Source organism: Microcaecilia unicolor, chromosome 6 (assembly GCF_901765095.1).
Source record: "Microcaecilia unicolor chromosome 6, aMicUni1.1, whole genome shotgun sequence".
Taxonomy (NCBI): domain Eukaryota; kingdom Metazoa; phylum Chordata; class Amphibia; order Gymnophiona; family Siphonopidae; genus Microcaecilia; species Microcaecilia unicolor.
This window is the reverse complement of record NC_044036.1, coordinates 299,586,951-299,602,092: the sequence shown is the minus strand read 5'-3', so window position 1 is coordinate 299,602,092 and position 15,142 is coordinate 299,586,951. Positions and strand designations below refer to the sequence as shown.

Here is a 15,142-nt window from a genome sequence, read left to right as displayed (position 1 = left end):
TTATGTGTGACAGGTTTGGCTTCCTACCATGCCATGTCTCATGTGGTGTGCGCTCAGCGCCTTTAGTTGGCATTCTGTTTTGTAGGTACACTGCTGTGAGAATGGCTTCCCCCCATAGTCTTTTAGGGAGATTGCTATCTGACAGCATACATCTGGTCATTTCCACAAGTGACCTAAATTTTCTCTCTGCAACAGAATTTTGTTCTGGTGTATAAGCTACTGTTGTGATATGCTGAATGCCTTCTTGTTCTAGAAATGTGCGCATGCTTTGTGAAGTGAACTCACCACCATTGTCGGTCTGAAGAACCTTTGGTTTTCTTTCAAATTTATTGCTCACCATGGCTACGTATTTCTTCAGCATGTCTGTGACTTGACTTTTTTCTTTCAGCAAATAGGCCACACAGTATCTAGAGAAATCATCCAAGAATATTAGCACAAATCTGTTATTTCCCAATGATGGGATATTAAACGGTCCACATAAGTCACTGTGTATTAAGTCCAGCACTTTATTACTCCTATTTCCTGTGTATGCAGGAAATGAGGGTCTCACACCTTTTTGAGTAACACAGTCTATGCATTTCTCCATATTACCAGCATCTGCACTTATCTGAATGCCGGTGGCCAGTTGCTTACTGTAAAGATCCTGGATCACCTTAGAATCACGATGTCCCAGGCGGCGGTGCCAGATTTCCAGACTACATTTACCATCATTCTTCCTTACTTGCGCCATATGTGAGGCTTCACCTGAAATGTTCAGCTTATAAACATCATTATGCATAAAAGCTTCAGCATACACTTCATCATTTTTAGAGATTGTGCACTTACTGTTTTCAAAATGAATCGCAAATCCCTTCTTATCTAATGTAGATACACTAAGCATATTGCAAACTGCTTGGGGAATATACAAGACATCACTTACAGGAATTTCTTTAACTTCATTAGACACTTTGCATTTTAAGAATCCAATACCTTTTGCTTGGATCTTAGCAGTCCCTGCGTTTGCAGTTTTAAGAATACCTTCCTCTGGACACATCTCCTGAAAGAAATCCTTACAATTGGTTAAATGGCATGTGCTCCCTGAATCCAAAATCCAAGTACTTTCATTTGAATTATTATTTACCATAGTCAAAGATTTTTCTGCCATTAGAAAGCCCTTGTGTTTATCTTTGTCCTTCATACATTTCCTGGTTTGAAAATTCTTTAGTTCCATTGGCTTAGGTGAGCTAGAGGGAGTGTTTTGTGTTTCCTTACACCATTTAGATACATGTCCCTCCTTTCCACATGAGTAGCAAATCAGCTTGCCCTTGGGTGGAGTTTTCCCATAGCTCCGCCTTCCTCTGTTCTTTGCCAAGAAATTTGTTTCATTTCTCTCTGACTTGCTTTGAGAACACATCTCCTCAGAATCATTTATTATGCATTCCTGCCTTAGTTTTGATGTTGTCTGTTCAAAAGATTGCCCTTCAATGGCCTCATTTACAGACCTAAAAACATCAAACTTCTTTGATAGTGAGGTAAAAAGAAATGCTCTTTTCAATGCATCACACATGGGAATTCCTGAAAGTTCTAGCTTTTGAAATGAAGACATAAGATGCATAATGTGATCATTACATTTACTTTTATCCCTTAATTTGGTTTCATTCAACTCTGCCAGCCAAATTGGTTGCTGCTTTGCATATGTAGTTGCATACATAGTTCTCAGTTTATATAAAATGTCCTTTGGTGTATCTTTTCCCTCCACTAATATGGCTTGTTTCTCTGAGAGAGCTTCCAAAAGCATGCACTTCACATAATAGTTTGCACTGTCCCATTCAGCCATATTTTCAGCTGTTCTGTCTTGGTCTAAGCATATATTTAATCTTTTTGCTCGAAGGAGACATATGAATCTTAGTTCCCACTGCCGATAATTAAACTCAGTTAATTTAGGCACCTTGAGAGAATAGAACAATGGTGAATTTCTTCCCTCAGCCATTTTCTTAGCCTTCTGTCTGCTGTGTGGGGGGAGAGAGAGACAGACTGAATCTTTCCTTTAAAACTTAAGAGAAAAATGTGGCCTTTTTTTCTGCCTGGTAATATTTCTCTTCTTTTTCAATTCCTGGACCCTGGGCCCATAACCCTTTTGTTGGATTATTTGTAGTAAATAATTAGCAGATTTTAGTACACACAGCTTCAGCTTTAGAAATGTTAATTTCTTTCTTCATCTCTCTCTCATTCACCCCTGAATAATTCACTGCTGAGTCACTTTAAAGTTGAAGTAACAAAACATCTGTTTACTCACAGTTTGTAGTTAGATTATAATCAGACAGGCTTTTATATACATATTACTATACATTTGTATTATCAGCTCCTTCCATGTGCTTAGATGGTAATGGATGCTCACACCACCATAGATCCTCTCAGGTTAGGAGAGATCATGAGCCCCATGTGCTCCATGTGCTGCATGTGCTGCATCTAACCCCCACAGGAAGTTGCATAGCTATGTGACCTCTCTAAGTAATTCACATCAGAGGTCACAGAGTAATCACAGAGAAATAATAGGTGACAGTCAATGCATGTAAAATACAATTACATTCCAACAAAAATCTCCTTCCTTAGGTCAATACAGTATAGTGCTGTTACAGTATCCTATCCTGATCTGAGGAAGGGGGTTTTGTTCTCTGAAAGTTAAGTCAAAATGTATTAAAATTAGTCCAATAAAAAGATTACCTTATTTACATGTTCTATTTATAAACATTTATTAACACAGCTAAATACTATATCCTAAAGCAAAATAATAAAAATATATATTTACAGTTTGTTGTCTTTGGTTTCTGCTTTCCTCATCTTCTTTTCACCGTCTTCCTTCCATCCAGCATCTGTCTTCGCTCTCTCTCTGCCATCCAGTGTCTGCCCTCTCTAATGTCCCTTCCATCCACATCTGCCCTCTATTTCTGCCCCTTCCATCCACCATCTGCCCCAGTCTGCCATCTCTCTCTCCCCCTTCCATCCACCATCTGCTCTCTCTCTCTCCTTTCCCTCCAGCATTTGCCCTCTATCTTTGCCCCTTCCATCCACTGTCTGCTCTTTCACTCCCTTCTATCCACTGTCTGCCCTTTCTCTCTGCTCCTTCGATTCACCATTTGCCCTCTCTCTTTCCCCCTCCCATCCATTCAGGGTCTGCCCTCCCTCTCACTCCCCATTCCATCCAGGATCTATCCCCCCTCTCTCACTGCCCCCTCTTTTCGGCTCCCAGTTCCCACCTGCGGCTGCCCCTAGTTCCAGATCCATTGATTCTCCCATCCACCCCTGCCCCAGGCATGACCCCATTCTCCTTCCTGCTCACTTTTCAGACCCCAGTTCCAGATCCATGCCCCTTCTCCCATCTGTCTCCCACCCAGTCCCTTCTGCCCATCCAAGTCCCCCTCACCCCATCTGTCTTCCACCCAGTCCCTTCTGCCCATCCGAGTCCCCCTCACCCCATCTGTCTCCCACCCAGTCCCTTCTGCCCATCCGAGTCCCCCTCACCCCATCTGTCTCCCACCCAGTCCCTTCTGCTATCCAAGTGCCCCCACCCTCACCCCATCCATGTCCCACCCAGTCCCTTCTGCCCATCCAAGTCCCCCTCACCCCATCTGTCTCCCACCCAGTCCCTTCTGCTATCCAAGTGCCCCCAACCCTCACCCCATCTGTCTCCCACCCAGTCCCTTCTGCCCATCCAAGTCCCCCTCACCCCATCTGTCTCCCACCCAGTCCCTTCTGCTATCCAAGTGCCCCCCACCCTCACCCCATCTGTCTCCCACCAAGTCCCTTCTGCCCATCCGAGTCCCCCTCACCCCATCTGTCTCCCACCCAGTCCCTTCTGCTATCCAAGTGCCCCCAACCCTCACCCCATCTGTCTCCCACCCAGTCCCTTCTGCCCATCCAAGTCCCCCTCACCCCATCTGTCTCCCACCCAGTCCCTTCTGCTATCCAAGTGCCCCCCACCCTCACCCCATCTGTCTCCCACCAAGTCCCTTCTGCCCATCCGAGTCCCCCTCACCCCATCTGTCTCCCACCCAGTCCCTTCTGCCCATCCGAGTCCCCCTCACCCCATCTGGCTCCCACCCAGTCCCTTCTGCTATCCAAGTGCCCCCCACCCTCACCCCATCTGTCTCCCACCCAGTCCCTTCTGCCCATCCGAGTCCCCCTCACCCCATCTGTCTCCCACCCAGTCCCTTCTGCCCATCCGAGTCCCCCTCACCCCATCTGGCTCCCACCCAGTCCCTTCTGCTATCCGAGTCCCCCCCCACCACCTTCACCCCATCTGTCCCCCACCCTCACCCTGCCTCGTCTTCTCCCTGCCACCCAGTCTTTAAAAAGAAATTGCCGACGCGATAGGGAGCGCAGCACCTCGTGTGCAAGTAAAAGAAACGAATCCGATCATCTCATTGGGCCTTCCTTCACTGTCCCGCCCTAGAGGAAATAGGAAGTTGCGTCAGAGGAGGGCGGGACAGTGAGGGAAGGCCCAATGAGATGATCGGATCCGCTTCTTTTACTTGCACACGAGGTGCTGTGCTTGCTATTCGCGTCGGCAATTTATTTTTAAAGGGCTGGTGCGGGGGGGGGGGGGGGGGGTGCCAGGAAGAAGAGCAGCGGGAGCGGCGGCACCCCCCTTTCTGATGACACCCGGGGCGGACCGCCCCCACCGCCCCGCCCTTGCTGGTCGGCAGCGCTTTCACTGACGCTGCTGCGACCCAGGTAAAAGATTTAAAGGCCTTGGCGGCGCGGGGCGAGGGTAAGCACCGCGGCGGCGCCCTCCAGAGGTGGGCGCCCCCCTGCGGCGCTTACCTCGCTTACCGCATCGGCACGGCCCCGCCCCTCACCTCATTCCTCAACAATGGATGCTTTTGTGGTGAGAGGACCAAGAGCCAGGGATGGTTTGCTGAGGGAAGATGGAGGTGAGCTGTCTTTGATCCCTCTTGAATGCAGCTTATCACTGACCCCCGAGGAGCGGGTTCTGCCATTGAATGCTGCACTTGTGAGGGAAGTTGTGCCTGAGGAGCGACAGATGCTGAATAGTGATCTCACTTTCTATCTGATAGTGAAAGACGGGGGTGCGGACAATATGACCCTGGAGCAGCATCGAACTCACAAAGTTAGATGGATGCTAATGAAAGTCTTTTCACTCAGAGGACTCCTAGTGCCATGGACTACAGCAGTCAAGAGCTTTAATCCAGTAAGGCCAGTGGTGATTACTTTAGATGACTTATCGACACTGATAGTGTCTCTAGACCACAGCTTGTCACAACAACTAGTGCTGCCCAAGTTACAAAATTGGGATCTATGGAGTGTAATGGGTAGACATGAATAGCCTGTTTAGTTTTTCCAAAAATACAATAAAGTTAATAAATAGTAAATTTATAACAAACTGGAGAAAATATTTCTTCACTCAATGTGTAACTAAATTTACTAAACAGCGGTAAGCCCAACGTGGGCTTACTGCTTGCTAAACAGGAAGTACCGCCAAGCTACCACAGCAGCCGGGTGGTACTTTCCACCCCTAGTGCGCCATCATTTCCAACACTACAAAAATGTATATTTATTTTTGTAGCACCAGAGTGTACCCTGCAGTAATCAGGCAAGTGCTTTACTTGCCGAACGGCCATTTCCTGCAGGAAAGCGAGACTTCCCTTTTACCTGCTGTGGTAAAAGGGGGGCCTCGACGCATGTGCAAAAAAACACGTGCCAATGCCAGCACAAGTCCCCTTTTGCCGCACCTCGGTAAAAGGGGCCCTAAGAGAAAAGCCCATAAGCCATAATTGAAATGGACTTGGGAAAATCCATTGCTGGGATAAGCAGCATAAAATCTGTTTTACTCTTTGGGATCTTGCCAGGTACTTGTGACCTGGATTTGCCACTATTGGAAACAGAATACTGGGCTTGATGGACCGTTGGTCTGTCCCAGTATGGCAATACTTAGTTCATATGCTCTAATTTTCCAACAAAAATGTTTTCATTAACCCCCCTGTTTACTAAGCTGCATGCGCTAATGCCAACACAGTCCATTCACTCTGAATGGGCTACATCAGCATTAGCGCACAGCTGCTGCAAGTGCAGCTTAGTAAAAATGAGGCTTTATCTAGTTTTTGGAAGAAAAGATTTTGGGCAATTCAAATTGCAATAGAAAGTAGCAGCTGAAATGCATCCAGGACCATGCAGCATGCAACAGGTACAGCCAGGAGCAGGCAGCATCTATACCCGGGAGGAGGCAAGCATGTACACTCAGAAGCTGGGAGAGTGGGACAGGTACAACATGGAGCACGCAGCACTTTACAAATTGTGTAATCTGCAGCAAAGAACTGCTGAGCAACACACAGAAAGAATCCACTGGGAGGTAAGTAGGCAGCAGATATCCACAGGTTATCCAAACAATATCCTTACAAAGCAAAGGCTCTTTAGCAACACATATTAAACCTTTTCAAAGATAAATAACCAAGGAAGCATGTATGGCAGAAATATTTCTTTTTCTTTAACATTGCAGATTCTCTACATCTGCAACGGATTATTGATCAATACCATTTAGTTCAGTGAACTCTCCATAGATCCCCTGAATATAAAATAGCATGCAGTATACCCAAGATCTGTGCTCTACTTGAAATACTTGCCAGCTGTGTCAAAGTCTTACCCCGTTACACTGTACCCGCTCTGGATCATCATTCTGAGAGCCAGGTAAAGTGTACGCAGCATGTGAAGAAAGGGAAAAGAGGAGGTATGTGAAATGGTTATCAATACAGACAGACAGACAGCACAGATGATCTCAGAATGAAGCAGACTTCCTGAGCCACTACAGCAGGAGCTACGTGTGGGCGGATATGCACTACTATCCTTCTGACTGTGAATATAGCTAATTCTGGTAACCCTGAGGGCCAGACTAAGAACCACAGTCAGGTCTTTAGAAAAAAAAACCAAAGAAAATAAAAGGAAAAGTGATTCAACAAACAAAACAGGTATTGAGGGGGCATCAATCAGAGTGCAGGCTGGAATTTAGAAGATGTCCATAAATATTGGGTTTAAAATTCAAAGCATACTGTGAACTACTATGGGGTCTTTAAAGATGGACCAGTTTTATCTGAAAGACAGCACTGTCAAGCAGCGAATGCTAACACTATAGAAGGGAAGAGCAAAAAGCATGTCTCTAACACCAAATTAGAAGAAACAGTATTCTTTAACATAGCGTCCTCATACCAGTCCAGAAGTCTCCCCAAGTGATCTGCTTTTCAGGCCATCCTTTATGAACAAACACAAGATATATTTATATGCACTGGGTTTAAGAACCACGGGGTAAATTTTCAGCTGGTGTTTAACTGGATCCAGATATTCAGCACCACTATACACATCAGCAGTGACACTGAATATCCGGACAGTGCAATCACCATGCCAGCACTATGGAAATTCTGTAAATGGGCACCCCAAAAAACTGCACGCTAAGCAATAGTCCAGGTTAGGTGCTGCTTATAGAGTAGAGCTTAGTGATATTCTGGGTGCGAGGATTTACACCAACTGAACCCCTGGTGCAAACCCCCGTGCCATAATAAGGCACGGATCCTCCAAATTCTATAACACTGTGCACAAATCCTAGAAATGACCCTCACCCACCCAATGCCCTTCCATGGCCACGCCTCCCTTTCGGATTTGTGCAGAAAAATTAATGCGCACATCTTTATAGAATAGCAAACTATACAGATACACGTAAACTCCAATTATTGCCAATTAGCACCGATAATTGATTGCTAGCACCCAATTATCGGCACTAATTGGCTCATTAAGCAATTTAATTGCACGCACAATTTGGGCACACAATTCTGAGTGCTATACATAGGATTAGGGTGTATCTGTATATTTAAGGCCTGATTTTTTTTTACTTTATTTTTATTACATTTTTCAAAATATTTTCAAAGAAAACACTTAATAAATTAAATATTCCATCATTACCAATGATAAGAAGAGGTACAGCACAAGCAGTAGCAATACAAACTCTTCTCATATATATCCTGTTGCACGAGAGAACAGACACAGCACAAGCTATGGTGCTATAAAGCTTCCCTAACACACTTCACCACAAAACAGAAACACCCTGGGTGGCAACTGCAGCGAATGCTGGAAGGGACAGGGAATTTACCATACTTGATAGTTTCAAAAAGTACTTGGAGATCCTAGCCCACGCTATATATATATATATAGCTGCTTTTGATTTTAACTTCAGTTCAAATGAATGGTTCTTCCCTGTCACCCACCTTTGCATTGGCCTCTAGGTAGTTGTACAACACGTTGACTGATATGGTGAGGTCTCCAGTATTGAAGGGGTACGAACGGTTCCAGCCTTGGGGCCCGAATTTTCGTCTTTCTGCCACCACTGCATGGAAATAGCACAGGGCAAATAATATGCTCTTGAATTCATTTTCTCGGGCACACATCTCCAGCGTGTCCTGTAGAAAGAAAAAGACAGAAAGGGAGAGATACAGAAGAAGTGTTCTTAGTGAATGAAAACAATATGGAACACAAGTCAACTGTAATCTCACATTCTTAGATGTGTTATACATTATGATCAGGGGCGTAGTTATGGGGGGGCCATGGGGGCCTGGACCCCCACAAATTTTGTCCGGGCCCCCTCGCCTCCTCACAAACAAATACCTTTGCTGGCGGGGGGGGGGGGGGGGGGGTGTCCCCCAACCCCCGCCAGCCGAAGCCTTCTTCAGCACGGTCTCCGGCAGAGCCGGGTTCGCTTGGACTTAGCCGCATAAAGTTAGGCACGGAATACGTGCAGTTCAAAACAGGGGCCACGGAGGGTCACAGACATTTCAGGGTGGATTGGGGGCATGGTTTTGAGTCACTTGCATAATTGTAGAATAACAGTGCTCCGTGTCTAAATTTAGGTGTGGGCATTTGCACCACGTTTTCATTGGTGCAAATGGCTGTGCCTAAATTTACAAAAGGGCAAACACAGCGAAGGTGACACACAAGGTGGTGTAGAGCAAAACAATGGTGTAGAACAAACATCCAACAGACTCAAAGAGTTCACATCAGAAGTTTATTACAAAATCATGTAATGGACTCGACATGAATCACGTTTCGGCCGCTAGTAAATTTTCTCTGCATACTATATCGTCTGAGAGGAATAACTTCTTATCTGGTGTGCCAAAACACCAGGGAAGGCACTCCTAAACTGAAGCAGAGTGTAGCAGACACTATCGTGCGCAGTACTGTACTGTAGTAAAAAACCTGTGCGGAGGTTTCTTTGTTCTTGTGTGCCTAAATTTATGCACAACCTCTCCACTTAAGTGTTAATTCTATCAACTGTGCTGAATTTTAGGCACAGCTTATAGAATATCACTTACGCTGTTTTTTTTCCCTCAGTGTGTATCTCAATGGCATCTAACTTTGGATGCCATTTACTGAATCTAGCTCTAAGTGATTTGCATGCTTAACGAATAGCGATCAGCGCTCTACTATCACTTACGTGAATAAGTACTAGTATTTTATAAATTTAAACGCTCTATTATAGAATGAGGTAATTAATCTATACAAATTTCTCTCATGAATTATGCTTGTGAATATCCTGAAAAGCCAACAGGCTGTGGGTTCACCACAGCAGGTCTGAGAAGCGCTTGACAAACTGATTTTTCATCAGTTCCAGATTACAACTAATGACCTCACAGCACAGAGAGGAATGATTTTATTTGAGAAATAGGTATGCAGTACTTAATCAATTTCTTTTTTAATAGAGGTAACCTGAACAGTTCATTTGCCACTAAGGTGTTCTGAATTAGAGGACATTTAACGTTATTAAGAACACACAGATGTGGCAAAACTGCTAATCATTTCCATTTATTGAATGTGCATCCCTTAAAAGTTTGATTTTCCAGATTCCATTATGAGTATTGGTCCAGAGAAAGGCTCCTTCTTCCAGCTGGGAAATAAATCACAGATCCCTGGACTACCGCAGAATGAACTGCCTTGCTTGCTGGATGAAATCTGTGTTGTAGCATCCTTGCTGGAGAGATCCAGCCCCCATGTTACTGCAGAGTTGTATCTGCACAGCATGAGTGAGCAGTAAGCAGCAGAGAGAAAGAAAAAAAAAAAAACCTAGAGAAAGAGGAGCTGCTCTTATAAATAAATGTCCTTCAGAAATCCAATTTACAGCAAATATACAGCATAGTTCAATGTATGCATGCGGCATTCCCAGAGTATATTTTCACAATGCATGCCATGCATGCAATGTGAGATATCAATTTGGTATGAGTGTAGCTTCATGCAGTATTTTACCTTTTATGATATGTACTACAATATGCATGCATGCTTTACAGACTAATATGCAAATAAAAAGGTTTTTTTTAATGAAAGTACCCCACAAAGTGGTATTATGGTGGAATAAGATAAATGTGTTACAGGAATCATAGAGAAGAGGAATTGCGTTAGGTCCGATTACTAGTTTTAGATAGTTTTGTAGCAGGGTTCAGGCTTTTAGGATGTGTCATTAAGGTATGCTTTTTGGAATAGATATGTTGTTTTCATGGCTTTTGGTAGTGCATTCCACAGTTGTGTGCTTATGTAGGAAAAGCTGCTTCCATAAGTTGATTTGTATTTGAGTCCTTTGCAGTTTCTGTAGTGAAGATTTATGTATGTTCTTGTTGATCTGATTGTGTTTCTGGTTGGCAAGTCTATGAGCTCTGTCATGTATCCTGGGGCTTTGCCGTAGATAATTTTGTGAACCATGGTGCAGATTTTGAAAGCGATACGTTCTTTGATTGGGAGCCAATGCAGTTTTTCTCGGAGGGGTTTGGCATTTTCATAACACGTTTTTCTAAATATTAGCTTGGCTGCCGTGTTTTGGGCGGTCTGTAGTTTCTTTATAAATTGTTCTTTGCATCCTGCATAGATGCCGTTGCAGTAGTCCACGTGGCTTAGTACCATTGATTGTACCAGGTTGCGGAATGTTTCTCACAGGAAGAATGGTTGCAGATGTTTGCGTTTCCACATTGAATGGAACATTTTCTTTGTTGTAGTTTTCACTTGGTTCTTTAGGGTGAGGTTTCGGTCGATTGTCACGCCGAGGATTTTCAGGCTATCTGAGATAGGGAGGGTGTGGTCTGGGGTGATTATATTTATGGGTTTGTTCACGTTGTATTGGGATGAGAGGATGAGACTGTGCTTTTTCTGTATTGAGTTTTAATCTTTGTAAAATTTTGCACTGGGTGTCTAATTTTTAATCTAATCTTTGCTGTCTTAATTGGTATCATTTGCTGTTTTAACTGTTTACAGATCACCTCCTCTGTTTGCACTTTGGCTTCTACATTATATACTGCACTTTCATGTCTTCAATGCCTTGCCTTTTAGTTTTTGGTTTATTGTTGTGTCTTTTTTGTATATAGGTTTTATATTGTACACTGTGACTTGTACAAACTTTTACATCTGGCTTTTGTATATTTGGGTCTCTTTACATTTTCTAATTTGGCCCATGCATGTCCTTTTTCAGTTAGTTCTAGAGATATATACTAAATAGCATATTTTACTATTCTACTGAATACAAATAATGAAAAATATTATTTGGCCAAATACAAATAATGGACATTGAACTTTAACATAACAAATAATAAAAGAAGCAACATGAAATCAGAGATCAAGCATTTATTTCAGTAGGATTTAGCACAGCAGAGCCCTGGATTATTTGTATTTGAATTTAAATTACTATTTGGCCAAATACAAATGATGTATTTCGGACACCATTCTGGGCTGAATCGAATCAAACACGAATATTCAATATAGCCCTGGTTAGTTTATCATTTAATTTATATGCCTTAGCATTGAAGGCCTTTTTCTTTTTTTAGTTATATGAGTTTTAAAGCTCATTATTTTTACACATTGAAATATCTGTATTTCATTTTCATACATTCATATATCTGTATATTATAAATTTTAGTTGGGTTTATTTTACATATGTATGTCTTTTTATTTGTTACGTTTTAGACTTATTTTATGGACTCCTGATGCACGCAATAAAGCCAAAACACGACCCATGTCAAATTCTTTAAACAGTTGTATGGTTTATGTGAATTGTTGCTAAAAATAACCCTCTTTGAAGACCTTTCTGGCTGCACACTGGTCCATTGGTCATCTATACTATTCTTTCTGTTGTGTTTTGAGTTGTGGAGATTTGTCCCTTTTCTTTGTTCAGTTCCTCACATTGCTTACCTGAGTGAAATTGTCCAGAGCTTTGTGCAAGTTGGCATGCATTCCTGTAGGAGGCTCATTGGTGATTTTGATGGAGTTCTCCAGGATGCCCTGTGGGATAATGTGACTCTCAGGAGAGGCTGAGGGCTCTGCACTGATGAAGACTCGGAATTGCTCATGGCTTCCCTCACTGTGCTGCTCCAGTTTCTTCTCCAGGGCACTCAGCCATTTGGCCACCAGGTGGATGTTCTAGAAAGGAGAAATGGAAGGAAAAATTAGTTTGGTTAGTGCAGTGGACTTTGATCCTGGGGAACTGAGTTCGATTCCCACTGCAGCTCCTTGTGACTCTGGGCAAGTCACTTAACCCTTCATTGCCCCTGGTACAAAATAAGTACCTGAATATATGTAAACCGCTTTGAATGTAGTTGCAAAAACCTCAGAAAGGCGGTATATCAAGTCCCATTTCCCTTCCCTTCTAACCTGATAATTTTCTTCCATTAGTCCCGACAGATCAATCCAGAGACTTGCAGGTTATGCCTATCTACTAGCAGGTGGAAATAGAGCGAATGACAGAGCTCTGCCACAAAAAACCCTGTGTAGCAGCCTGACTTTCAATATTTTCGATAACAAAGCAGTAAGGTAGAAGGAAGAAGAGAGAAATCTCTTGCTTCTGTCAATAAAGAACTGAATAAACTAAACTCCAAACAGTGTGAACAAATTAGCCTCCAGTGAAAACAACAAGCAGCACCAACAACGAGAAGCTGCACAGGGCACACACAGAGTTTGTGTTACCAGAGCATGTATCTTTGTTCCTTTTTTTATTGGTAGGTTGCTATACTGCATCTGCAAACAGAACAACCAGCTGACAACATACCCATTCAGCCAGTCTGAAATATTGAGCCCGAGGAGCCCAGTAACAGGGCGGGCCTCTGGATTGATCTGTTGGGAAAATTATCAGGTAAGAAACACATTTTTCCTTCCATGTTGTCCCGCAGATCAATCCAGAGACTTGTGGGGTGCAACAAAGCAGTCCTCAAGAAGGGCAGGGCCTGGAAATCCCTGCAGCCAGCACCAAGGCTCCAAAGGTGGAATCACCCTAAACCAAAACATCCAAGTAGTAATGCTTTGGAAAAGTGTGAACTGAGGACCATGTAGCTGACCTATAAATCTCATCTACAGAAATAGACGGCGATTCTGTGAAACACATTGAGTATGCTCTTGTGGAGTGTACTTTGAGATGCAAAGGCGGGGCCTTACCTGCTAACAAATAAGCGGAAAAATGGCTTCCTTAAGCCACCATATAATAGCAGTCTTAGAAGCTTGGTTGCCCTTATTGCGAACAGTACGAAAAGATGATCAGAGTGCCAAAATTCGTTGGTGACTTCCAAGTATCAGACAAGAATCCTGCACACATCCAGAATCAGAAAACTACTAAATTCTTCTGGGTAGTCCTCCCAGCAGAAAGAGGGAAGGGAAATTGGCTGATTTAAATGAAATACCGAGACCACAATAGGAAGAAAGGATAGAACCAACCTGATAGTGATGCCTACTTCTGTGAACTGGAGAAACAGATCCCAACACAATAGCATAAGAACATAAGAATAGCCATAGTGGGTCAGACCAATGGTTCATGTAGCCCACTATCCTGCTTCTAGCAGTGGCAAATCCAGGTCACAAGTACCTGGCAGAAACCCAATTAGTAGCAACATTCCATATTACCAATCCCAGGGCAAGCAGTGGCTTCCCCTATGTCCATCTCAATAACAAACTATGGACTTTTCTTCCAGGAACTTATGCAAACCTTTTTTTAAACACAGATATGCTAACCACTATTACCACATCCTCCGGCAATGAGTTCCGGAGATTAACTATTCTTTGAGTGAAAAAATATTTCCATGTAATTTCATTGAGTGTCTCCTGGTCTTTGTACTTTTTGAAAGAGTGAAAAATCAATTCACTTTTACCTGTTCTACACCACTCAGGATTTTGTAGAACTCAATCATATCCTCCTCCCCCCTCAGTTGTCTCTTTTCCAAGCTGAAGAGACCTCTAACCTCTTTAGCCTATCCTCATATGGGAGAAATTCCATCCCCTTTATCATTTTGGTTGCTCTCTTTTGAACCTTTTCTAATTCTGCTATATCTTTTTTGAGATACAGTGACCAGAATTGAACACAATATTCAAGCTGAGATTGACCCATGAAGCAATACAGGGGTATTATAATATTCTTGGTCTTAAATAGGTCAAACCCACCTCCAACAATGGCAGGGACTGAATTAACTCCTCAGTAGAAGAAGCCTTCTGAACCCAACTTAAGCACACTTGGGCCACATAAGAGCCACAAACCATGGCTTACCACAAGGGGCATGTTTGGAGGCTAGGAGTAGATGTGCCCTACAAAGCAGCCATTTCAAAGGATAATTTTAAGGAGGACTCCAACTTTCTGTCTTAGCCATCCTCGAGGGCTGTACTGCCCTCTACTGACAGGGTAGTCTTCATGGTCACTGCTGTAACCACGGAGTCCACCATAGGAAGCCACAGCAAATCCAACTCCTCTGATGAGAGAGGATACAGATAAGACATAGCTTGCGCCACCTGCAGCCTTGCCTCCAGAGTATCCCATTGAGCTGAGTTCTTAACCCTCATCATAGAAATTCCTAGGGGGCTTCTTAATACCTGAAATCATAGGACGAGAGGTAGCATCTGAGGGAAGAGGATAAAGAGAAGAAATATTAAGTACCTCTAACGCCTTAAAAATTAAGGCAGGCAACAACTCCTTCATGAAGAACTGAGCAGCTGTGGGATCATCACCCTCCTTCGGAGGAAGCTCTCCCTCCTCCAAAGAATTAGACAGTGACTGGCAAGAGGCCCCTGAGAGGTGGCACTCTGACCCATGGTCTGATGTGAGGGATACCTCATCCAGCTTTCCATGGTTCTCCAAACATGCCCTTTTTGTCAA

The 15,142-nt window shown here is 43.5% G+C and overlaps 1 protein-coding gene across 1 annotated transcript in view; it reads right to left on the bottom strand.

Annotated features, from left to right (window-relative positions):
* Positions 1 to 15,142, bottom strand: part of DNAH9 (dynein axonemal heavy chain 9) — a 408,742-nt gene that overhangs the window by 35,656 nt on the left and 357,944 nt on the right. Inside the window, exons 63-64 of the mRNA XM_030208005.1 lie at positions 12,205 to 12,432; positions 8,250 to 8,441 (exon numbers count right to left, since the gene is read on the bottom strand). Of these exons, the coding sequence (XP_030063865.1) occupies positions 8,250 to 8,441; positions 12,205 to 12,432 (420 nt within the window). The remainder of the gene's footprint in view (positions 1 to 8,249; positions 8,442 to 12,204; positions 12,433 to 15,142) is intronic.